The following is a 24,899-nucleotide window of genomic DNA, read 5'->3' as shown; positions in this document are numbered from 1 at the left end:
ACTTAGCACAGTACCTATGTTAACTACAATGATGATGTGGTTAGGTTAAAGTGAAAATAATTGCCTCTTCATATGATAAAGTAGCATCAAAACCAACAGCTACTTATCTCATAGGCGTGTAAGACTGTAGCCAAACTTCAAACTGCTGAGATGACATTCTTCACAAATCCTAAGGGAAATACTATGAAAGAAAGGTGTTTTCACTAAGGTTTTGGTTTTTTTTAAAGCCTTCCCAAACTTCTAATATTTGTAAATAAGGATTTTTGAGGGTTGAGAATGATGAAAGTAAAAAAAAAAGGGGAGAGGGGAAGGGAGGGAATAAATTAGAATAACCTATTCTCCCTACCTTACCTTAATAATGAAAGCAAACAGCTGTGGAAGGGAACTGAAGAGGGAGAAAGACAAATTGGGTTTTTGTCCCTGCTGCCCCCTGCCAAGTTATGTGTCACCAGATAAGCCAGCATCCCTGAGTCTCAGTTTAGTCACCCAGAAAACAAGTGGGAATAGATTAAACAATCTCTTTCATTTCTCTTCTTTGATAGTCAGTAGGAATAATTTTTTTATCAAAGATGTTTTAAAATTTTCTTCATGTTTTTCAGCCAGAGGATTTCTGTTTTAGAGGAAGGCTGCATGACTCCGAAGATATTATCTAGTCTCTTCCTCCTCAGTTTTGGACTTAGCAAATAGTCCATCTGCAGCACCTCTTCAAAACTAATTTATTAATGAGCTCATTTAATCAACTTTATCATCCATCTGTATGTCGTCTGGGCAATGAATATTTTAAATTTATTTTGTTTCCTGTTACAGATATCCAAACCAATATTTTTTTTTTCACTGCCAAGTTTTTTTTGTTTTTTTTTTTTTTTGTTTTTTTTTTGTTTTGTTTTTTCATTTTCAGTAGCTGTAATATGCTCAGGGGGTCTATCTTGGAGGCCACTGTAGATCATAAGGGGATGTGGAAGATGATCCATTGGTCTTGGTCATGACAGCCTTTAACAGTGATAGTTTTGGCTGTGAATTACCAGAAACAAGTGGCAGGATATCATTTAAAACCTCAAAGCTGATTTTTATAAGATAGCAAATAGATTTAGAAACCAAAAGCAAGTTTGGTGTTCATATTCAATTCATGTTGTGTGGAACAAATGAGGTAATATTTGTGAAGCACTTAACACAGTGCCTAGAATAGAGGAGGAACTATGTAAATTCTAGTTAATATTATTATTTTTTCAATTTATTTTAAATTAATATTTTATTTTTCCCCAGTTACATATAAAGATAATTTTTAACATTGAATTAAAAAATTTTTGAGTTAAAAATTTTCTCTCTCCCTCCTTCACCTCCCTCTTCCCCGAGACAGTAAGTAATTTGATACAGGTTATATCAATTAATTTATTAAGTGCTTACCATGTATAAGATCTAGAAACAATGGTTAGTAGTTTGAGAACATCAGAATCCAAAAGGCACAACAGAAGTTAGACAATAGTCCAAACAACAGATTGTCCTAATGGGCTTGATCTCATAAATAAGTTATTTTTGAAATTAATTTGATAGACAAAATTTGCTGCCATCTTTTTTACTAGCATTTGGGGCTTAGTTCAATATTCTGAAAGAGCTTTATGTATGGGTAACATGTTAATGCTGCCAGTATTTCTGAACTGAGAAACAACTGAGTTTGTGCAAGGAGTGAATAGAAGAATAAAAGCCTTTCTCATCAAGACAACATATTAATGGACAGATTGATAAGACACCTATTCAGCTATAAGTTACAATTGGACAGTATATATTTTGTATCCATATTGTTTTCCAGTGAGAATGATTAGATTAATCTTTTTCACACTATCAGATTTTTCTGAGAAGGTTTTGTAGGATTTTAGGACTCAGCTTAGTAAGATATTAACATATAAAAGGAGCTATCGTAAAGTCATCTTTTGCTTGGACCTTGTAGAAGATAATGTTTTGTTATTCTAAGTAAATTTAATATATATATTTAACATTCTGCCTTTTATGATTTACACAAATGTATAAGGTACCTATTTGAGTTAGAACCTCAGGTCACTCCCACCAGGTTCTCAAGGTTTAAAATGAAATTGGATAATTAGAAGACACCATAAAAATTATGTAGACAAGATTCCATTTTATAGTTTAACATGAGAAAATTGAGGCTCAGGGAAATAGTCACTTTTAAACATTAAATGGTAGAGCTAGGATCCAGAGCAGAACTCAGCTGAATTTAGGTCCAGTTCTCTTTCTGCTATATTGTATATTTTATTAATTCTATGAAACAAGCTCACTTTTCTCTTATTTGGATTCAGTTGATTATTTGATCAGTAGGTATGTACTCATAGACTAATTTAAATTAAGGTTCTGCCTGACCAAATATGCATATGAATGTACATTTGAATCTGGACTTTCCCCCATCTATATGATTTTCTTGTATGCCTTTCTTGATTCATCTGTTTTGAGTAGCCCCAGATCTCATGAAGAGAGCCTTAAATGTTTCATGTGGAACTAGGATAATATTAACTGCAAATAGGAATTAATGGAGAATGTTCTTAAAGGAATATGGTCTTCCATTTTAACAACACATGACATCATTAAATATCTTGGGGAACACACAACTCTCTGTGTTTTGCATCACTTAGTACTAATATTCAAAGGATAATTCAAACAAAATTATATCTGTAATTATATTTCTCCAGAAATTTTATGCGATTTTAACATACACACAGGAGACAGGTTTTTAGAGAAGAATCCTTAAGGTTTTATTTTTGTATGGAGAGTAAAAACAACTTAAGGTAGTGCTTTCCTTCTTTCCCTCCTTCCTTCCCTCCTTCCTTCTCTCCTTCTCTCCTTCCTTCCCTCCTTCCCTTCCTTCGCTCCTTCCTTCCCTTCCTTCCCTCCTTCCTTCCTTTCCCTTCCTTCCTTCGCTCCTTCCTTCCCTCCTTCCTTCCTTTCCCTTTCTTCCCTTCCCTCCTTCCTTCCTTTCCCTTCTTTTCCTTCCCTCCCTTTCCTTCCCTCCTCCCTCCTTCCCTCCTTCCCTCCCTCCATCCCTTCTTCCCTCCTTCCTCCTTTCGTCCCTTCTTCCCTCCCTCTCTCCTTCCCTCCCTCCCTCCTTCCTTCCCTCCTTCCTCCTTCCTTCCCTCCCTCCCTCCTTCCTTCCCTCCTTCCTTCCCTCCTTTCCTTCCTTCCTTTCCTTCCTTCCTTCCTTCCTTCCTTCCTTCCTTCCTTCCTTCCTATAGAGAATTGCACATGTTTAACATATATTGAATTACCTGCCATCTAGGGGAAGGGGTTGGGGAAGGGAGGGAAAAATTAGGAATACAAGGTTTTTGAAGGGTGAATGTTGAGAATTATCCATGCATATGTTTTGAAAATAAAAAAGCTTTAATTAAAAAAAGAAAATATTCACTACTTATTATGCATAATGAAATGATCACTAGTACTTTTAATGCTATATTAAATAAAGTGGAAAGTCACTTTAGTGGCATAGAATCAAAGCAAATGAACAAACCTCAGTGTTTAGACCCCTCAATTGTAAAGATGAGAAGACCTTTAGCAGCTTTGGAGAAGCAATCATAGTGAATACCATCTCCTAAGTGTTCCACAAATAAGACACTCCACCTCTTGGTTCTAGGCATTCTCTCTGGCTGTCTTCAATGCATGGACTAGTCTCCCTCTTCCACTTTGACTATTGACTTCCTTGACTTTTTTTTTTTTTTAACTCCCAATTAAAATCCTACCATACAGGAAGCCTTTCTCAAACCTTCTTAATCATAGGCCTTCCTTCTGGTAATTATTTCCTATTTATCCTTCATACAACTTGTTTTGTATATATTAACAAGTTGTCTCATCCATTTGGTTGTAAATTCTTTGAGAATATGAACTCTCTTTTGCCTCTTTTTGCATCACCAGTAACTTAACTTAATACAATACCTGGTACATAGAAGGCACTTAATTAATGTCTATTGCTTGATTGGTGTTATGGATTTTGTCTCCTGTGAATCACTGCATATTTTTGCTGTTATCTTCCTATGCTATAGTCATTCTCTTTGATTTTTAGTTCAAGTATTGTTCAAGTATGGGTACAGTTAGATGGCTTCTGAAGTTCTTTCCAACTCTGAGATATTCTGCTTTTTGCTTAATTGCCAGTGATTGGTATCATCTGTTCCCACATCTGTTTTTATCTTTATGTGAAGAGAAATAGATCAAATTCTAGTCCTTGTTTCTTAGGAAACTTTTGAGCTTAAAAAATCCAGTAGAAGTCATATAAAAAACAATTAAGAAAACATTGAAAATTTTATTTTTTTGTATGTAACCATGTACCATTGCATCCTAATTCTGGTATCAATGTGGCATGGGGTGGGTCCTTGAATTCTCAAACTGAACTACATAAATTCTGACAACTTCTATCAAACTGGAAAAACCTTCAAGTATGGGCTCTTTGACAATATATATACTTATCATCTAGAAAGTTGACCAGCGGGGGCTGTATTTTTTCTTTATAACCACAGCAAGTCACAAATACTATTTACTTAGGCTCAGAGGGTTGTGGTATTCACCACTCTAGGGAGTATTCACAGTGACAAACACCATAGACCTTTAATGGTACTGAAATATGGATAGCAATAAATTTTTGATGCTAATCTGGTGGTTTGCCTACAACCTCTTGTAGAACTCCTTTTCTCTTTTCTAACTTGATCATATTATTAAATTAAGACTTCTTATAAACTCAATGGTTTTTCTAACTTGTCTCTAGCTCTTAGTAAGATTTGATTCACTAGTAACAATGGCTTTCCAGTTTATCATCAGAAGACAAATTTAAAGTAGAAAGAAAGAAATCAGAGTATGTTTTTTCACTTTATATTTCTCTTAATATTAATGGAGATCCAGAGGTCTGGAAATAGCAGGAAAATAAGCACATCAATGAGCTTAAATTTGTTCTTTTTTCCAATATATAACACCATTATATTGGATTTTTTTAGGAGTATGTGAAAAATTGTCTTTCATATACAACTATATAAAGATAAACTCTAAGGGTAGAGTAGGCAAATACATAATTCCTTTAAATCTTAGTTGCTGTTTTAAAATTTGGATGAATTTGTTATCTTAATAATGAGAATTTAATAATGTAAGTCATGATCTGTCTATCCCTTGAAATTCTTGTACTTTTTTGAATAAATCCCCCACTGCAGGTCTACGCAACTAACTGAGAATCTTCTCTAATTGATGATACTAATAATGGCCATCATTATTTAAAGTTTGCAATGTCTTAAACATATTATTATTATAGAATTCAATAAATACTCCTATTAACCCAATCTTATAGATGAAGAAACTGAGACTGAGAGACAGAGTAGATGACCTGTCTAAAACCACACAGTTAATAAGTGTCTGTGGAAGGATTCAAATCTTGGCTTTTCATGCTAAGTCCTTCTCTCTGATCACTGCATCACCTAGTTGCCTCAGATCTCTTGATATTACACGGACACACCAATAAAAGAATATGAGGGCTGTCTGACTATTATGTCTATCTTTTACCAAATTATTGCTTTTTTTCTTTTGCAGGCATACATTTCCTAGGGACAGGATAGAAAGAGAGATTTAGATATGCAAAGAATCTTAAAGGTCATCTCTCTGATATCATTTTGCTTAATTTGCTTATTTTGCATAATTTTCCTTGTATATGGTATACCTTAAATAGCTGAAAAAAGACAAAGCCTGCATACTTTTATGACCAAATACCTTATTTAAGAGCAGTCACATTAATATCCTTTTCCCACAGTATAGAAAGAGAATAGAATTTTATGGATGAGCTAAGAGACAAAACACAAATTCTAATTACTAACAAAAACATGCATTTGGAAGTTGTTATTTCCTGAGTGTGATTCTGTAGTTGAATGTAAGAGTTTTACAGCTTTAATTCATATAACTTTTGAATTCTTTACATGAAAATTAATTAAAAATATCATAACTTATGTCTTACAGATGTAGATTTTCAAATAAAAATGGTCTTAGCCTTTAAAGGGAAAGAACCATTTTGAGCTAATATTTTTCAAACATAAAAATGCTCTTTGTAAGAGTTGCTATGTATCTATTTTAATGGCCACTAATCTTATCTCTTCCAGTATACATTTTATTGCTTTAATTAATCAATAAAAACAAGGTAGCAGTATGAAAAAAAATAAAGCAGCATGGCTTTGTGTGAGATGAGTGCTATTATCTTCATTTTGCCATTGAAGAAATTGAGAGGTAAAGAGATTTTCCTAGAATCACAAAGCTCATAAATATTGGAGGCAGGATTTAAAGTGTGGTCTTTCTAATTCCAAGTTCACCATTCTATTCTCTTTGTACTGATAGAACACTGTGATTTCAGAACTAAAGTGACAGATATCCAAAGAACAACGAGGAGACGTATTGTGGTCATCTACAGGTTTTTAGCACATTACCAATAATGCTTTATGTGCAAGAAGTGATATAAAAGGCAGCACAGAGAATACATATAATTAGAAAAAGAGGTATTGATGATATAGTAAAAATAGGAAATAGTAGATAGACAATGCCAATGCTATATTGCTATCCCTTGAGAAATAAATACAATCAGTAGAAGGGATCAGGCATTTTGGGTGAATCTTTTTTTGGAATATCCCAGGAATAACACAGGTGATAACTGCACAGCAGAAAAAGGATGAAGAGGCTACAAGCTATCTTTTTAGAGAGAGTCCCAATAATTATGAATCATAGATTAGATAACTATCATATTCAGCACAGACATACATTGCAATAAAATTCAAAGGCAGCTAAACCCAGATGAAATACAATGGTCAGTTTGGCCTTATAGAACAGAAGATTAAATTTTTCTCTTGTTAAAGTAGTAGGGGGCTACAGGTGCAAAATTTTGTACATTGTGCCAGATGCAGTTTTTGGTCAGTATTGGCTAATTATTTTAATTTAATACACGTTTAATGAGTTGAATTCTTTGCTATAAAAAAAGGTTCAATGTGTATGGCAAACAGACCAAAAAGGGAGAGGTATGGATAACAAAAAGCATCAAAAAAAATTTTCAAAAGTATAGAAAAGCCAATAAGATATATAGCTATTATTTTTGAAGTCAATAGTTAATGCTATATTTTCTTGATAAAAAATAAAATGTGCTATTTAATGTGATTTCTGCATTTTTATTTCTTAGAGATGTGCTCAACAATGAACAAATTCCTTTTCATTTTCAGATTTGACTTAAGAGTTATCTCTGTCAGCTTCTCAGCTGACTTATTAAAATTAATATGAGGAAGGGCTTCTATGTTGAGCTATAATTGAAATTCAAATGCAATTTTTCAAATCACATTCATGCAATCACAATTTTTAGAGTTCAAAGGGACTAAGATGATCTAATATCTTCATTTTATGAATGAGTAAACAATTTCAAAGAGTTCAGATGACCTTGCCCAAGGTTACACAGTAGAAGAGCTGAGATTCAAATACAAGCTTTCTGACCCTACATTGAGGATTCTTTGCCCGAAATTCAAAACTACCTGCATAATAATCTCCCTAAAATTCTTAGCTTTTCCCCTTCTGCAAAATGGTGAAATAATACAAATTCATAGGATTATCATGTCCCTCAAATGAAATATCTCTAAAACACTTTGCAAGCCTTAAAGTTCTGTGCCACAGTTCCCTTTTATTTTTCTACCTCAGTTTCCCTAATTGGTCTTGCCTCAGTTTTCCTGATTGTTCTGCCTTAACTGCAACCTCCCCCTCTCCCCACCATTTATTAGGACCGATATAACTCAGCAGTTATCAATTGTCAATATGTAAACTTAAGATAAGGGCGAGTTCAGACTTCCCGGCTCCTAAATCCTCTAAGTCATCAAGAATTTATGGTTCTACCCCCTTTCTGTCATTGTTCTTTTTTATCCCAACTTTTCAGAATGTCCAATGCCTCCCCCCCACTCTGTCAGAACTGGATTGATAGTCCTGTTCCCGCCCTCAGTGCCCTGACTGCCTCTGTCTTGGTTTATCTCTGTAGCTGAGCCATGTGGGTATATATATGTCATTGAGAACTCTCATTGGTTGCTGGATGCTTTGAACATCAGCCCTGGGGCATCATGCCCCCAACACAATTCTCTCTTTCATATAAAATATTAAAAACACTCTAATTTCTATCTTGCCTCAGTTTCTCCGATTTTATAAAAGTACCATATAAATTCCACCTTATTACTCTTATCTCATCTTTCTGTTGTTGTTGCTAAGTCACATACAACTTTTTGTGACCAGATTTGGAATTTTCTTTGCAAAGATGGATACAGGGTTAAGTGACTTGCCCAAGATCCCAGTATCTGAAATCAGATGTGCACTCATATTTCCTGACTCTAGGACTTGTACTCTACCCACTGTACCACCTAGCTGTCTCTATTTTATCCCTGCTAGGTTATAATGTTTCTTGAAAACAAAGACTGATACTTTTATTTGTTTATTTCCAATTCCTAGCACACTTCCTTAAACATACACACAAACATATGTATATATAGTCTAAGCTATAATTTTATTGACTTGTTGAACTTCTGCTGTGGAAATTATTTCATTAATGCATATAGATAACTTGTTTGTTGCCTTAGAGAGTTTCCTGGGCACTGAGAGTTAAGTGACTCCCCCATGGACACCCCCAATTTTTCTCATTTCAAGTTGCCTTTTTATTCCTTTAACCTGCTACATAGCAGTAAAGGTGTTTTAGTATATGTTTAACAATTTTCAGAAGAGGTGAGTATTCTAGACACACTTTTAGTTAAATTTGCATTATTACCATCCTCTTCATAACTTTCTTAAATCTAGACAATCAATAAAACAATAAATCAAACTGATTTGTAGCATTTGCCAGTTTCTGAGGTGTAAATAATTATACACTGAAAATTTCATAATTGGTGAGGGAATTGGTATGAGCTGTCTCCAGCATACCTTTGCATAGCAGATGGTTAATCTTTGCAGAATAATAGAAATCACTGTGATTTTGGAAGACAATGTCTCAACTATCATCTGGTTTTGCTTTTTTTTTTTAAGCTTTGAGTTTTAAGGGAACTCTTGTTAGAGCTCTAAAGAATTCAATTCTTCAGCCTCATGGACAGATTGTTAAAGGCTGAATTGCACAAAGCTTTGACCTTTGAATCTATTTAGTCAGGTTCCAATTGTAGTCTGTCACTTTTAACAAATGGTAGAAGCTGAGCTCATAATTGTCCTTATCCGGGGTTTAATTGGAATGGTAAAAGCTGCTATTTTTTTCTCTCTCAACTCTTGAAATGACTTGTCTGCTGATGGCAGCTTCTGCAAAGAATTCAAGTTTGATCCATGCTTACCCTTCATAGCTTATATTGCTGCCAGGTCTGTAAACACTGATGTCCCTTTCTCAATTTCCTTTAAATTCAGAGAGCTTTCATTCTAATAAAAGAACTTCTTTCCACAGTAAGCTCTTCATCTTCCGCTCCCATATTTGGCATGTTTAAATGAGAAACTGTACTCAACATGCAAAAAAATTTCAGTTATTCCATATATTCAAAGTCCTCATTTCCCTCTCTTCCTCTGACAGAAACACCTTCAGTTGTTTGAGAGAGAAATGAAAATTTCTTCTAGATGTCACCTCTGCAGAACCATCATAACTTGTTAGCCAGGAGAAACTTGGGACATTGACTGTAGGCTTCTTGTAGAAATGCTCACAATGGTCTACAAGGGTAATCTCCTTAATTTTGTTGGCAAGATATAGGGCTAAAATCATTCTCCTGTTATTTCCTTTAGCAATATTTGCACATAAAGTGCATCTGGTGAATTATGAAGGGAAATAGAATGCTCTTTTTTTTTTTTTTAATAAAGAGAGGAAACATTTACTTCCTTTATTTTCAGAGCCCTATCAGTAGCTATAGAAAAAGATGTACTGATATCAATTTGTTTGTTTTAAACACTTGTGGTAACAGTATTATTAATTCTTCATTAGGCCCTTAAGCATTAACCTATTTATTTAGAAGGTAAACCAGCAGAATGTCTTCTAGCTCCCATGATATATCTCATGCAATAGAATGTGATGCCACAGATTTAATCTGCTGGTTGGTAGAAATAAATATGTTTATATTAGCAGAATGTAAGGTCTCTGAGGGCAGGAACTATTTCACTTTTTTATTTTTTTATATCCCCAATACCACATAGAGCGCCTTGTATATGATAATTACTTTAGGAATAGTTATTAAATTAAATTATCTCCAATAGTTTTCACAGATAATTGCTTATCTTTTAATATTTGAATTATTTTATTTTTAAAAATTTCTGTAAAGATATTCTAATATATTGATAAAAACATTTTTAAGCATTCACAATTTGTGAATGATTTCCCATGTTTATAGCAGTTTCTTGGACCGCTGACCTTCTGGGAAGATAATTTTATCCAATTAGCAAATATAGATTTTATTTGCTCTTCTGCTGTTTTTTTCCTACGAATAACTAGCAACATAGTTTTTGGCAAGCTGTGCTATGATTTTTCATGAAATGTTTTTAATATTTGTTTTTCAAATTGCTGGACAATTTCTCATGGTAAATGAGATGCAGTGAAAACTGAATTAGCTTTGCTATAATTACATGAAAATGGTCCATTCCATTTGAAATTTCTGATGTTCACATTATGTTACTCTGATCATATTTACTTCTTAAAACGTTGTTCAAATGCCATTTGTCATCAGGTTATGTAGAACAATTGACAATTGTTTACAGTAATTAGGACCATAAGGTTTAGAGCTAAAAGGGACATAAGGGATAATCTAATCCATCCTTTTTATTTCACACAGGAAGAAACTGAGACAACGAAAGGTGATATGTCCCAAGTTTATCTAAATAATAAGCCAGTAGAGCTAGAATTTAAGCCTGGGAATGCTGACACTAAATGTAGTTTCACTATTACTGAGACATTATCACCATCTTGGGACAATTTAACCAGATTAGAGGTTCTGTTTCCTCTGAGAAGTAACTAAATCTCTTTGCTCTTACAAAGCAAAAATAAAGAAGTAACAGCAATATTACATAGATATTTCAGTCCAAATTCTAAAAAGTATATTCATCCATCATTCAGAAAAATCTTTTCCTGTATGAATGGCATACATTGCACTGTTGTTTGTTGCCCCAAATCTTTATGTTTGTTTATGCTTTATGGTCAGAGGACTCAAGTAAATTTTAAAAAGTTTCATGGTTTCCTATGATATAAATTTGAAGAAAAGTCCAACACTACTTTTCCTAGGAGTTCTAGCCAGTGAGAAATCTATTTCTAGAACTGTTTGTTAATGTCCAAAATAGAACTTTGAGCTCCCTCATCTCTTAATGCTGACTGACATTCTTTAAAGAGCAGAAAATAGCTCAAAAGGCTGTGTTCACAACAGATTTTGCTGATTTGAGATCCAAATACATCATAGTTTAAAACAACAACAACAACAACAATAACAACCACAAAATCCAACAAAACTATAGAAGAGTTGTTTGGGGATGACATACCAAACTGCTTTAGTAGTGAACTTCAAATGAGTAAGAGTAATTGGGTACATGTGTTAAGATTGATTATCAGACATCTCTCCTTTAGTCTTTTCCTCAGCGAATCCTTACTAGAATGTTACAGACTCATATGAATAAATCCCCTGAATTTTTGTACCTCTGTGACTTCCCATGGTGTGCCTTCCATACCTCTCTCTCTTCCTGAGCTTGGTTTCATTCCAACATATCCTTACTCGTTTTAATCTATAGATCAAAGGAGTTGATCTGAGTGTGTGGGCTTATTGCCAATGTTTGAAATATGTAATATCAATGTAGAAACATTTGGGGTGTTCTCAATGCAAACACTGCTGCTCCTCAGGATTGTGTCCTATCTTTTTCTTTCCTTAGACAAGCTAACTGTGTCTCAACATCTTTTCTACCAGGATTTCTTGTTTTGCCTCTATTTTAAGAAAGATTTGGGAAAGACTAATTAATGGACCTATTATATGAAGGTATAAATATCCTCATTTCTATCTCATTAACACCTTAGCACAATTCAAATATTTCCTCCTCTGTGATTCTCCCTGTCGTTGGGGTTTTTTTCCCTCCTGAAATTACATATTATTGACTTAACTACATTCACTTGTTATTGTCTCAGTAGAATGTAAGTTCTTCAATGATAGGTAACTTCCCCTTCTTCCTTCTTTTTCTTTATATCTCCTAAAATCTAACAAAAGTTCCTGGAACATATTAGGTAATCAAATTTTTTATTGAATTAAAGCTAATTAATACATGCAAAATGATCTCTATCTAAAATAAAATGGAAAAATATAAAAGAAGTTGATTGAACTGTTAAATCTCCACTGGATATTATAGAGTCATTTCATAGGACAAATATTAAAATCCCACAATTTAATATAATATTTTGAATTAATAGAATTTCAGAATTGAAAGAAACTTCAGAGTCCAATATGTGCCTGTCTGCTCTAACCTCCCTGATATTAGGATTCTAGTCTTTGTCTGAAGTGATGGGGAGCAAAATGACAGCTTTATCACTCATTCAGCTTCTGAATTTTCTCCTTATCTTTTCTTCTTCCTTTTTTCTATTCTGTTGGATTCTATCAGACTGATTATGGATTCTTACTGTCTCCAAAGTATAGGATCATGGTCTGTTCACTTACCGCAATTTTCTTCATCGGCATGATTTCCACAGTCATCCACCCCATTACAGTGAAGTAGCTGAGGCAAGCACTTGGTAGCATTTCCACAAGGGAAATACCCAAGGGAGCACTGGCTGTCATGTTCGGTTCCATGAATAACTGTGAAGGCAAGAGCAGAAAATTTGTACCATTTGTACCATCAAGGTGTGATTAGATGGGCCTTGGGGCATCCATGATGGGATTAATGAGGAAAAGGGTGTTTTCCATACTCTTTTACAAGTTTCCCACCTGTTTGTCAAAAGAATATGAAATAAATACTGTAAGCTGCCTTCATAGTGTTTGAAAATCTAGTTGAGAAGATAGGAATATTAATAACAGTAGATGAATATTCAAAGGATCAGTGATTTCATATGCATGAGACACTTTTGGTATAGAAATTCCTTCCACTAGTGGAGTTAGTGAGAGGCAAATTTCAAACTCAAGTGACATCTGACTTCCAGTCTTCCACACTATCTGTTACTCTTTGCTGCCTCACAATAACAGCAGCAATAAGAGCTAACTTTTTTGGCATAGAATTTGGGGCTGGAAAAAAATAGTTGAACTGTGAAGGTAAATTTAATGCCTGGTTAAAGAATTTATTCTTGTTTAGTGGGCAATGACTAGCTATTGAAAATTTTGGTATAAAATAGTGACATTATTAGTGTGGCATATTGGTCATATTAGTAACTAGGATTATAGGGAAGTGGGACAATAGAGCTCTGAAATTGAAGTTAGAAGACTTCAAATCTGGATTTAGGCACTTATTAATTGTAGGATTGCATAAGTCATTCAACTCTTATCTACCTCCATTTCCTTATTTGTAAAATGGAGATAATAGCATCTACTTCTCAGGGTTGTTGTGAAGATCAAATAAGATAATATTTGTAAAGAGCTTAGCAGTACTTGGCACATAGTAACTAAATACTTAATAACAACTTAGGTAATTATTATTTTTTGCTTGGGTACCTCTGTGAAGGATGGTTTGAAGATAGAAAAGGCTGAAGGCAGAGAAGAAAGTTTATGAGGGCCTTACTTAGGAAGATTATTTAATAAATGATTGTTGACTGACTAATTTACACTGCAGAGCCTATTACAGATCTAATCACTTAAAAGAGTTTACCTATCTACCCACATAGAAAAGATGAAATCTCTTGTCCAGATTTTAGCATGATTAAAATGGACACCTGCTAAAGCTCATCAAATAGTTTATATATTAAGAATGATGAGGAGCTGAAAAAGAACAGATCAGAATGTATTGCTTTCAGGAAATTGCAGTGTTTTTTTTTTTTTTTTTTCTGACTTCACACTGTCTGAGCAGATAGGTTTTTTCAATAAGAACATTTTTCCAGTGTTATTGCAGGCAGTGGGGCAGTTAGGTGGCTGGACTTAGAGTCAGGAAGATTCATTTTCCTGAGTTCAAAACCAGCCTCTGATACTTACTAGCTCTGTGAAGCTGGGCAAGTCACTTAATCCTGTTTATTTCAATTTCTCATATGTAAAATGAAGGAAATAGCAAATGAATCTAGTATTTCTGCCAAGAAAACTCCAAATGGAGTCATAAGGATTAAAAGATGCCTGCAGTGACTGAAAGACAATAATTGTAGAGTATCAAGACTGCTAAAATGACTGCATCCAAAGAACTAAAGATGAGTATACAGAAACAATTGGGGAAAAAGCATGGTGAGTATGAGCAGGTTACAACAAATATCTAATGAGTAACTCAAGGATGAAGAAGAAAGCATATCATTAAAGAATCAAGTAATTCAGGAGAAGGTAGGTTGCTCACATGGTGAGAACAAGAGATGACAGGTGAATGACTAGAGCGTTGTCTTGAGAAATTCACAAAGTGGGGAGAAAGTGAACAAAGTCTTTAGAATATTGGATAGAATCCTTGTGATGAACTCTTGGGAGAACATGAATAAGAGTAACAGAGGATAGACAGAAAAGGATGAATGGTCACCTCCATTGTTGAAGGAAACTACCAGATTAATGAGTAAACAAATACATTTGAGTATTTGAGAAAGAAAAAAATTTTTGGAAGACAATAAGTCCAATTTTGGACATGCCGAATTTGTGGTCTTGGTGGAACGTCCAAGTGATGTACTTTTAGAAATGTGACTCTGAAAGTAATCATGGCTGGATGGAGGATTAGGAGTTACCCTCATGGAGATGATACCTGAGGTCATTATAGTGGATGGAAGAGCTAAGAGATTGCAGGGATAGGGTGAGAACAGAATCTAGCTTCTCAATGCTTTTTTAGGAATTATGGGGGATATAGATGTGTGACAAGTGTGCTTTCACTTCAAGCAGTTTGCCATTTGACCTGGACTTGAAATTAGAAGATGGAAGTTCAAATATTGGATCTAAAACTTGCAGTATAAATATAGGCACATTGTTTTTCCATTTTGTGCCTTACTTTCTTTATCTGCAAAATGGTGATAATAATACTTCTCCTGCCTTTGTTATAAGATTGTTGTGAGGAAATCATTTTGTAGATGTAATATTATATAAATGTGAACTGTTAACATGTGAGATTAACATACAAGAAACAACAGCAAATAATAGAAAACAACATTCAGGCCCGACAAATACATTCCTTACATATGACAAGTAGTCTTAACTGAAGTGTTTTAGGATTTTTTTCTTAACTTGAATACTTCTGGGACTTACCTTTCTTATTTTTTTGTCCCTACTTCAGTAATTCTTTCTAGCCCCTAAAATACCCCTTTTTCTTGTTTCAAATGCCGCATAAATCAATTTGGACCCCTGGAGATGTTATTTATGGATTCTACTAATCATAGCTTTCTTAACTAATAGATCAGTTTAGGAATTAATCTTGTCTTATCTTGAACAACAATAAAAGTTATAAGGAAATAAGAACAGTATTTTGAAAAGTCAGGAAACAGCTAGATATTACTAAATCTATTTTCTGATAAAACTGGCATGATATTGATAAACATTCCCTGAGACCTATGTGGCGAAAAAGTATTAGGATCCTGAGGTATCCCGTGCTGGCTAAGGCAGTTTGGACAGTTACCCCTTGAGCAAAAGATGCTGGGTTTTAGAAATCTATAAACTTTCTTTCCTTTCTCTCTGCTTTCCGAGACAGGGTAGTATTATTTAAAGTTATAGAGATTTGTGGATTTACTCAATCAGAAACTGACTCTTAATCCCTACCCACCGGCAAACATTGCTTCTTTCCTGTACTAGTGCTACTTCAGGGATTCTGTCTTACTGCTCCATAAATTTGGACAAATGTGCTTGAATACTGCATATAGTGTTTTTCCCCTTACAATGCAATTTAAGAAGTAAAAAGATTTTACATAATAATAAGAACATAATGCAGAATAAAACATCCTTAGATGTTTAGTAAGAAGCTGGTTTGGACTAAAATCTTCAGAAGTACAGTTAGAGTTTATGCAAGTTCTTCTCATGCCTGTCCCTCCAGTGTGCAAGCAAAGCAGTATAAACAATTTAGAATATTCAATTCATAAATCTAGCAGGGCCTAAAGTCTTAGAAAATGGAATCTTTACTTAACTAAAGAATGTGATTTGGGATTTGATGTGATTTAGAGCTCATGACTGTTGATGTCTTCTTTGGTCTCAGCTACCTAGTTGCTGATTAGAACTTCAACCACTTTTTTCTTCAGATAGGATAAGTGGAATCAATAGCAAGTAGAAGAAAGAGGAAGTGCCATCATCATGCTGTGATGAGCATCATCTCTGTGCTCATAATTGTGTCTTTTCTTATCTACTTCCTCCTCCTCTCCAAAAATAAGACACAACAACAGCCCTGTTCTTCAGTTCATGGAGAGGAGAAGAGTATAGAATGGAGAATATTGTACAGGTAAGTGATTAAAGCAGGCATTCTCTTCCCTCCCCCTTCTCCCCACTTAATAGTATTTTATTTTTTTCCAATTATATATAAAGATAGCTTTCAACATTCACTTTTGTAAGATTTTGAGTTTCAGTTTTTTTCTCTCTTCTTTCCTTCTGTCCCCCCTTCTCAAAACAGCAAGCAATTTGATATTGGTTATGTATAGTGTATATGTGTGCTTATACACAATAATTTAAAACAAATTTCCATATTAGTCATGTCATGAAAGAAAAATCAGACCAAAACCATGAGAAAGAAAAAAAAAACAAACAAAAAATAAAAATATTACGCTTCAATCCACATTCAGTCTTCATAATTCTCTCTCTGGATGTGGAGGGCATTTTCTTTCCTAAGTGTATTGGAATTGTCTTGGATCACTGTATTGCTGAGAAGAGCCAAGTCTATCATAGTTGATCATTACACAATCTCGCTCTTACTATGTACAATGTTCTCCTCATTCTGCTCTCTCATTCAGCATTAGTTCATGTAAGTCTTTTTGGGTATTTATGATATCAGCCTTTCCATCATTTCTTAAAGACCAACAGTATTCCATTGCATTCATTTACCACCAAAGCAGACATTCTTAAGCAGGCATTTGCATCTTGGGCTCTGTCAGTGTGATGAAACAACATATCCCCCTTTTAGAATAATGTATTTAAATGTATAAAATAATAAATAATAAAATAAATAATATGTATAATATGTAAATAACAAAGACAATATATAAAATAAAATAATAAAATTAAAGATTACATAGCAAACCAATTGTACTGAAATAAAGATGTAAATGTCCCTCATACAAGTCCAAAGACTGAAATCTATCTATGGACCCAACAGATGATGGACTCCTAATTAAGAACACTTTGAGTGAAGTAATGGAGCCTTGGTCATGTGATAAGAGTGAGAGATAGTTAATGCAAAACAGTCTGTGGTCTTTGTTGATATCCTCATGATGTCAAGATAAAGCAAGGAAAGTCTGCAGGATATTGGACCTGACAGGATCCCTTGTCATGAACTGATGGGAAGAACTGATAAGTGTTCAGAGTTATGGAAGACAGTCAATCACACACAGGATGGGACATGCCTTGTTTGAAGACTATTCATATCATCCAGATTTATTTGAGTATTTTATCTAGGTGGGAGAGAAATTAATCTGCCTTTTACCTTTTTCCTTTTGTGATTAAGAAATTGCTAGTAAAAGTTTAACAACTAGTTCTCTGAGGATTTAGGGAGAGTACACATAGACACTAATTTTCATTGTCACTTTCTTAAGTCCGGGTAATTGACAAAACAATAAATTAAGCACTGGATAACATTTGCTGTTTTCCAAGGTTTAAGTGCTCACATTAACAATTTAGCAACTTATCCTTGGTTCAGCTATCTCCAGCACACCTCTGAAGAATGAAACTTTGTAGACAGAGAAGACTCATACTTATAAAAGGCCATACTTATAAAAGGGTCTGATTCAAATCTGTGAAATCATGAGTTATAATGGCATGTTAGTACTTTTGAAAAAATTATCTTTGAATTTATTTCTCAATCTTTTAATATAAAATTAAAACAATGAATATATTTTTAATAAACTGTAAATATAATGGATTCCAAATAATAGACTGTCTCAAACCTGCATTTGATTTGTACTGAAATTTACTTTCTTCATTTTTATTTTATTTTAAAAATAAATAAAGACTCAAGGTACTCATAATAAATCTTTGAAGGACTTAAGAGCCTAGTTGCAGACCTTCAGCCTATAAGATATTTTAACTAGTACTACTTTACTGGTTTCTTAGTGTTGCCCATGCATACCAAATGACTTCTACTGCATGTTTTCTGAAGCTTATTTTATATCCCAGAATTTTTTGAATAGCCATCACATAGAATTACTGCTGAAAAGAGAATCTAATAATTTTTCTTGTGTACCATCTATACATACTCTTGGTCATGCCTTAGGTAATAAACAGGCCATAATAATAGCTCACATTTATATAATGCTTCAAAGCTTGAAAATCATTTTACATCTCTTTTCTCACTTGAAATTTACAACAACTTTTCCCCTCCTTCTCTTCACCCCCTCTCTTAGATGGCAGGTAATCCCATACATGATAAATATGTTAAAGTATATGTTAAATACAATATATGGATACATATTTATATAGTTATCTTGTTGCACAAGAAAGATTGGATTTAGAAAGAAGGTTAAAAATAACCTGAGAAGAAAAAACAAAAATGCAAGCAAACCATAACAGAAAGAGTGGATATGCTATGTTGTGTTCCATTGGAACTGATTTGGATCCTCTCATTGTTGAAGAGGGCCATATCCATCAGAATTGATCATCATAGTATTGTTGTTGAAGTATATAATGATCTCCTGGTTCTGCTCATTTCATTTAATATCAGTTCATGTAAGTCTCTCTAAGCCTCTCTGTATTCATCCTGCTGGTCATTTCTTATAGAACAACAATATTCTATAACATTCATACACCGCAATTTATTCAGCCATTCTCCAATTGTTGGGCATTCCTTCAATTTCCAGTTTCTAGCCACTATGAAAAGGACTGCCACAAACATTTTTGCACATCAGGATCCTTTTCCCTTCTTTAATATCTCTTTGAGATTAAGGGTGGGCACTGTTAGTATTCTCCACTTTATATGCATAGAAATTGAGACTCAGTGAGTTTAATTAACTAGTCAATAAGCAATTATCAATTTTTACCATGGGTCAGACACAATGCTAGGTGCTGGTGAGTATAAAAACAAAATGAAAGCAATTTCTTTCTGTCAAGAGCTTACATTTTAATAGGGACACAACCTGCATACCCCAAAGTATGTGCAAACTACCTACAAAGCAGAAGGATGAAGGGTAAGGCTCTACTTCAGGTACTTCATACAGGTAAAGTTTTTCAGAAGGTCAATAGAAATGCAAGATAAAATTTCAATGAGATTCTGGAATTAACTAAGAAATTCATTTGTTAAAATCACATAGTCTCAGTGATAGCTATTTTTCTCTCTTTCACTCTGTCTTTCTCTGTCTTTCTATCTCTCTGTGTCTCTGTCCTCTGGCCTGTATTTGTCTATCTTCCTTTCTCTCTCTCTCTCTCTCTCTCTCTCTCTCTCTCTCTTTTTTTTTTTTTAAGAAGGAGTGCACAGCTCAAACATACTAAGTTAGAAAAAAACTAGAATTTTATGTAATTGTTACTAAGATTACTGTATTGGGACAGAATTGTGTGTATTAGAAGGAGAATTGCTCCTAAATAGGTCATTTTGGACAAGTTTCTGAAAAAAAGTATATATTTGAATAGAATCTAGTGAAATTTCTGGAAGGCATAGAATTAAAGAAATTCATAATTCCTTCAATTACAAAAAGCAGCAGATAGAGCTTTTAGATCTGAATGAAAATACCAATCTAGGCAGTAAGTATTTATTAAATGGGAATGGTTGCAAATTCGTATTAGTTTAGGGACAGTTAGAATGGGACAGTGGAAAAATCTCTGATCCTGAAGTTAGGAAAACCTGAGTTCAAATCTTACCTCAGCCTTAATCTATTGAAGAAGGAAAATCTGAGTTCAAATCTTGCCTTGGAGACTTATTAAATTTTTTTTTATGTCATTCAGAGCAAGTCATTTAACCTCTATCGTCAGAATCCTTATCTGTAAAATGGGGATAATAATAACAGACACTTTGTAGATTTTTTGTGAAGATCAAAGAAGATAGTGCATGCAAAAAAGAACATTGCAAATCTTAAAGAGCTACCTAAATTCTAGCTATTATTATGGTGATATGTAAATGTTAGATATTAATGAAAAAATGAAGATTGAAGCAGGTGGATGGAGTAATGAATATAGTCAGGAGGATCTGAGTTCAAATCCAATCTCAGATACTTAATACTTACTAGCTGTGAGCCCTGGGCAAGTCACTTAACCCAATTTCCTCACACACACAAAAAAATAATGAAGACTAAGAAAAGATCACTGGATGAGTCAATCAAAGATGATTTTCAACCTAAAAGAAAATCATTTAAGGTAAATGCTGAAGTTGGAAACCAGATCCCAAATTTCTGAGAAAAGAGGAAGGGAACTAGAGACAGTAAATAGGAACAATTTTTTTAAAAAATAGGATTTTTACTGTAAAAAGTAGAAGAGATACATAATGTCTTGAGCGTGTAGTTGGGTCAACTTGTATTTTTAAAGATGGGAAGATATGAATGCATTTATAGGCAGAGAAAAAGGAATCAGTCTATAGGGAGTTATTGAAAATTAGAGAGAGGGTTGATAAAAGGAATGCTTGTAATTTTAAAAACAAACACCATGATAAGCCAGGGCCCATGAACCTACAAGGCTACAGCAGTTAAGCTATGAAGGTAAATTAGAAAATCATTTCTAATAATCATAATCTCACTTATTAAGTCATTCATAAATAGGAACAATTTTTGTTGAATGATATATATATGTATACATACACACATAAAATACATATAAACATAAATATGTATATGTATCTATAGCTATATAAATATGACTATCAATCTCCAAATATATACATATACATATGTATTTTTGTGCATATATTATATATATTTATAAAATACAAATTTTTGTGAACTCCCAGTGACACCAAACATTACATCAGATACCTAGACTTAAGAGTAAATGCACCACAGAACAAGTGGTGAAGTCTTTCCTCTGATAGCCAATAATTTTTGATATTCTCATGTTTTGGGGGGAAATCTATCTAGACTCTTTCAGAAGAATATAAATACTTTGAGATCAGGGACTGTTTTTTTTTTTTTGTTTTATATTTGCCTTTTTATTGCCTTGAATCTAGTAGGTACTTGATAAATGGTTGATGAATTGGCTTGACATCACTTGGCTTGGTTATATTACATTGTGAATTCTTTCTGAATTATGGTGAAAGGGTTAAGAACAGGAACAATCTGCTCTCTGGGTAGGGGGATATTAGATTAGGGCCTCAAAGCATTATCTAACACAACCCATGGCTGGAAAGAAATCTCTCTACAATAGGATTTTTAACCTATAATTCATGAATTGATTGTTTTATATTTTGATTTATTGTATTCCAATATAATTGGTTTCTTTTGTGATCCTTCGTGTTTTATTTTATGTATTTAAAAATATCATCCTGAGAAGAAGTCCATAGATTTCAACAGACTGCTAAAATAGTCCATGGCACAAAAATGGTAAAGAACCCCTGTTCTATTTCATTCTTCATATCTACTTGAAGATCTGCAGTTAAAGGGAACTCATAAGCTTTTTCAGCAGTCTATTTCACATTGGGCTGTTGTAATTTTTAGGACATTTTTTATTTATCCAAGAAAGACCTGAAAATTCTACCCTTTGTCATCCCTGTGGTCAAAAAGCATCCTTCAAGTAATTGAAAACACATATTTCTTATGACTTCTTTTTTCTCTAAGTTAAATATTTTTAGTTCCTTCAACCAATCTCCATATGCCCAGGTTTCAAGTTCCCTCATAATCCTGGATGCCCTCTTCTGGACACATTATAGTTTATAATGTTCTTTCTAAAATGTGTTATACAGAACTAAACACCAAATGTAATTATAAAATGGAGCATGAGTGAAAATGGAGGAATTCCCTTAATAAATTTTTGTGTTGAGAGAAAGAAGGAACATTCTTTCAGAGGAGTCATTATCATATATCCTAGTTTACAGTATGTATAGCTTATATATTTTAGAATATGCAATTAGATCCATTGAATACTCAAATAAGTATGATAATGGCCTTATTTTCCAGAAGAGGGGGAGAGAGGAGTGACTTTAATAAATGAAGACTAAAGGCTTTGCTTTTTGACATAAACATAGCTTTAATGTAAAAAGAGAATCAATGAAAGCAGTAGCTTATCAAAGCCTATACCACACTTATAATATTCTAATTTTTAATAGTCTCATCTCTAGGGACAGATATTTTAAATGCCATTTAAATAAGATGATTTGAAATGAATTGAGTCATTGAATTAAAGTCATTTAATGGTTTTGTTAAAAAAAAATTCTCAGGATGCCTAATTACAGGGTGAATAAAATGTTCCAGAGAACTTTGGACAGGTTATAAAAACTTAGATTAGAGCTTCGTTATATTCAATGACTTCCTTCTAGTATTTAAATCCTGCCTATGATCCACATCAACTCTATAAGGTTTCCATTTTTAAATCTTGCTTATGGTCCACATTGACTCTATAAGATTTCCATTTTTTATAAGAAGTATAATAAGATCCTAAATTTGTAGCTGTTTTGCTGGATTATGTAATACTTCAGGGAATAACTTTTCAACCTGTTCTTCCTCTTCCTTGTGCTTTTTCTCCTCTTGGCCTCCTAAATGAGCTTGACTTAGCACAAGACACATTGATTTCTTAAAATCATTTCTTTCCCATTAAACATTTCTATAGATATAATTATTTAAAAAGACATTCCTTGTTATTTATTCTGCATTTTCAGTCTATTCCAAACTTTATTTTCTAAATTGTGAGTGATGTTGAATAATTCCTTCCTTACTCTTGCTGTGCCCATCATTGGGCTAATAATTCTGAAGTAACTGGTCTAAATTACCTCTTCCCTACACTTTTTATTATTGCCTTTATTGATTTTACTTTATCCTCTGCAGTACCTCATTTTTAGAAATATCAATTAAGGAAGAAAGTAACATTGGATAAAGGCAGAATCCCTTAGTGGAAATTACCCAGTGTCCCAAATTACAGAGTGTGGCTCCATTCCTGGATTTCAACATCATCATTCTTTCCCCCAAAGTTCTGGCCACCTCATCTCTACTTTTGTGTCATCCTTTTGTTCTCCCCTAATCTATACTCTGACTACAGATTCCCATATTCTTATTATCAGGAGGGAATGCTTATTGCCAAGAAAGTAGAGGGAATATTACTCATTTGAAAAAGAAACAAACAAATCCACAAAGCTCAGAATGAATATGGGCGATAAAGAGAAACATGGAAAGATATACATGAATTGATACAAAGTGAAGTAAGGAAGGCAAATCACATGTATAGTGGCTACATCAATGCAAATGGAAATAACAAAAAATGGAAAATGAATTCTGTGCCATTCTGTCTGGAAAAGGAAATATGAGAATTTGTCTTCTTTCTTTTCAGAGTTGAGGAATCTATGGGTATAGAACAATATATATACTGTCAGACATGAATAATGTGTTGGATAATTTTTTTGAGCTGTTTTTTCCCCTTCCTTTTACTTTTTTGATATGAGATTATTCTCTGGGTGGGGAGCATAAAGGGGCATATTGAGAAATAAAGGTGATGTAAAAACAACAGTTTATCAATAAAATAAAAACAAAACTCTTAAGCTTACCCACATAGATAGGCCAGATAGGAAAATATGAAACTTCTTGGTTGGTTAATTATTGATGAGAAGTATTCATTTCTAATGTTAATTAGTTTGTTTTGGGGTCTTATGCAACTTGGTACATAAAGTGCTGGTGAATGGAATAAAAAAAATTGGAAATGGAGTCATTACTCATGAGCTCATTCATGGATAAGATATTTCTGTGATGGCTATAGGAAATTCTGTAGTTCATTTTGTAAAGATTCTAGAAACGAGTGGATATTGTTAGACATGGAATAATTAATTTCTTTAAAAGTGTAAAATTTAAAATAGAAAATTTATGTAATAGCAAAGCTATTTTTTACACCAGAATAATACATTTCTAATCTTCAACTTTCCTCTGTTCTATCTCTCTATTAAATGCAAAAAGAAAATTGACAGATAACCAAAGGGAGTGTTGAGTTTGATGAAAGGAACAACTTATTGAGGGAAGATTATTAGCCACTGTAATGAGTTACTGAGACATCGTGGACAAGCTGTGAAAACCATATAACTTCTTGTTTGGTTGTTGAAATGTTGTATTGTCAAAGAGGGTGGGCTGGGGATGAAGTGAGCTTCAAACACAAATATTTAAATGTGGCCCATTACCTATAGTGCTATTTTCAGTCTCATATCCAAGATGGGGCTTTACTTTGTAAAGGGTGTATATATAGCATCAGTTCAGATGCTTTCTCAAAGCATACTAATGTGTGTAACAATCACTTAATATGCATGAATAATGTCATGTTGTTGTTTGGTTCAGTTATATGTGATTCTTTTGACCCCAGTAAGGGTTTTCTTGGCAAAGATATTGGAGTTTGCCATTTCCTTTTCCAGCTTATGTTCCAGATGAGGAATTGAGGCAAACAGGATGAAGTGTCTAGTTCAGGGTTACACAGCTAGTAAGTGTTTGAGGCTGAATTTGACAAAAGTCACAGAGGACTTTAAATTCCGAAAGAGTTTATATTTGATCCTAA

The 24,899-nt window shown here is 33.7% G+C and overlaps 1 protein-coding gene across 6 annotated transcripts in view; it reads right to left on the bottom strand.

Moving 5' to 3' along the window:
* Positions 1-24,899, bottom strand: part of RXFP1 (relaxin family peptide receptor 1) — a 171,519-nt gene that overhangs the window by 117,019 nt on the left and 29,601 nt on the right. For all 6 annotated transcript variants that reach the window (XM_051966033.1, XM_051966032.1, XM_051966037.1 and 3 more), the window contains one exon: positions 12,672-12,809. In XM_051966033.1, the coding sequence (XP_051821993.1) occupies positions 12,672-12,809 (138 nt within the window). The remainder of the gene's footprint in view (positions 1-12,671; positions 12,810-24,899) is intronic.

This window comes from Antechinus flavipes, chromosome 6 (assembly GCF_016432865.1).
Source record: "Antechinus flavipes isolate AdamAnt ecotype Samford, QLD, Australia chromosome 6, AdamAnt_v2, whole genome shotgun sequence".
NCBI lineage: Eukaryota > Metazoa > Chordata > Mammalia > Dasyuromorphia > Dasyuridae > Antechinus > Antechinus flavipes.
Note: the sequence above shows the minus strand (reverse complement) of the source record. Positions and strands in the feature narration are given on the sequence as shown.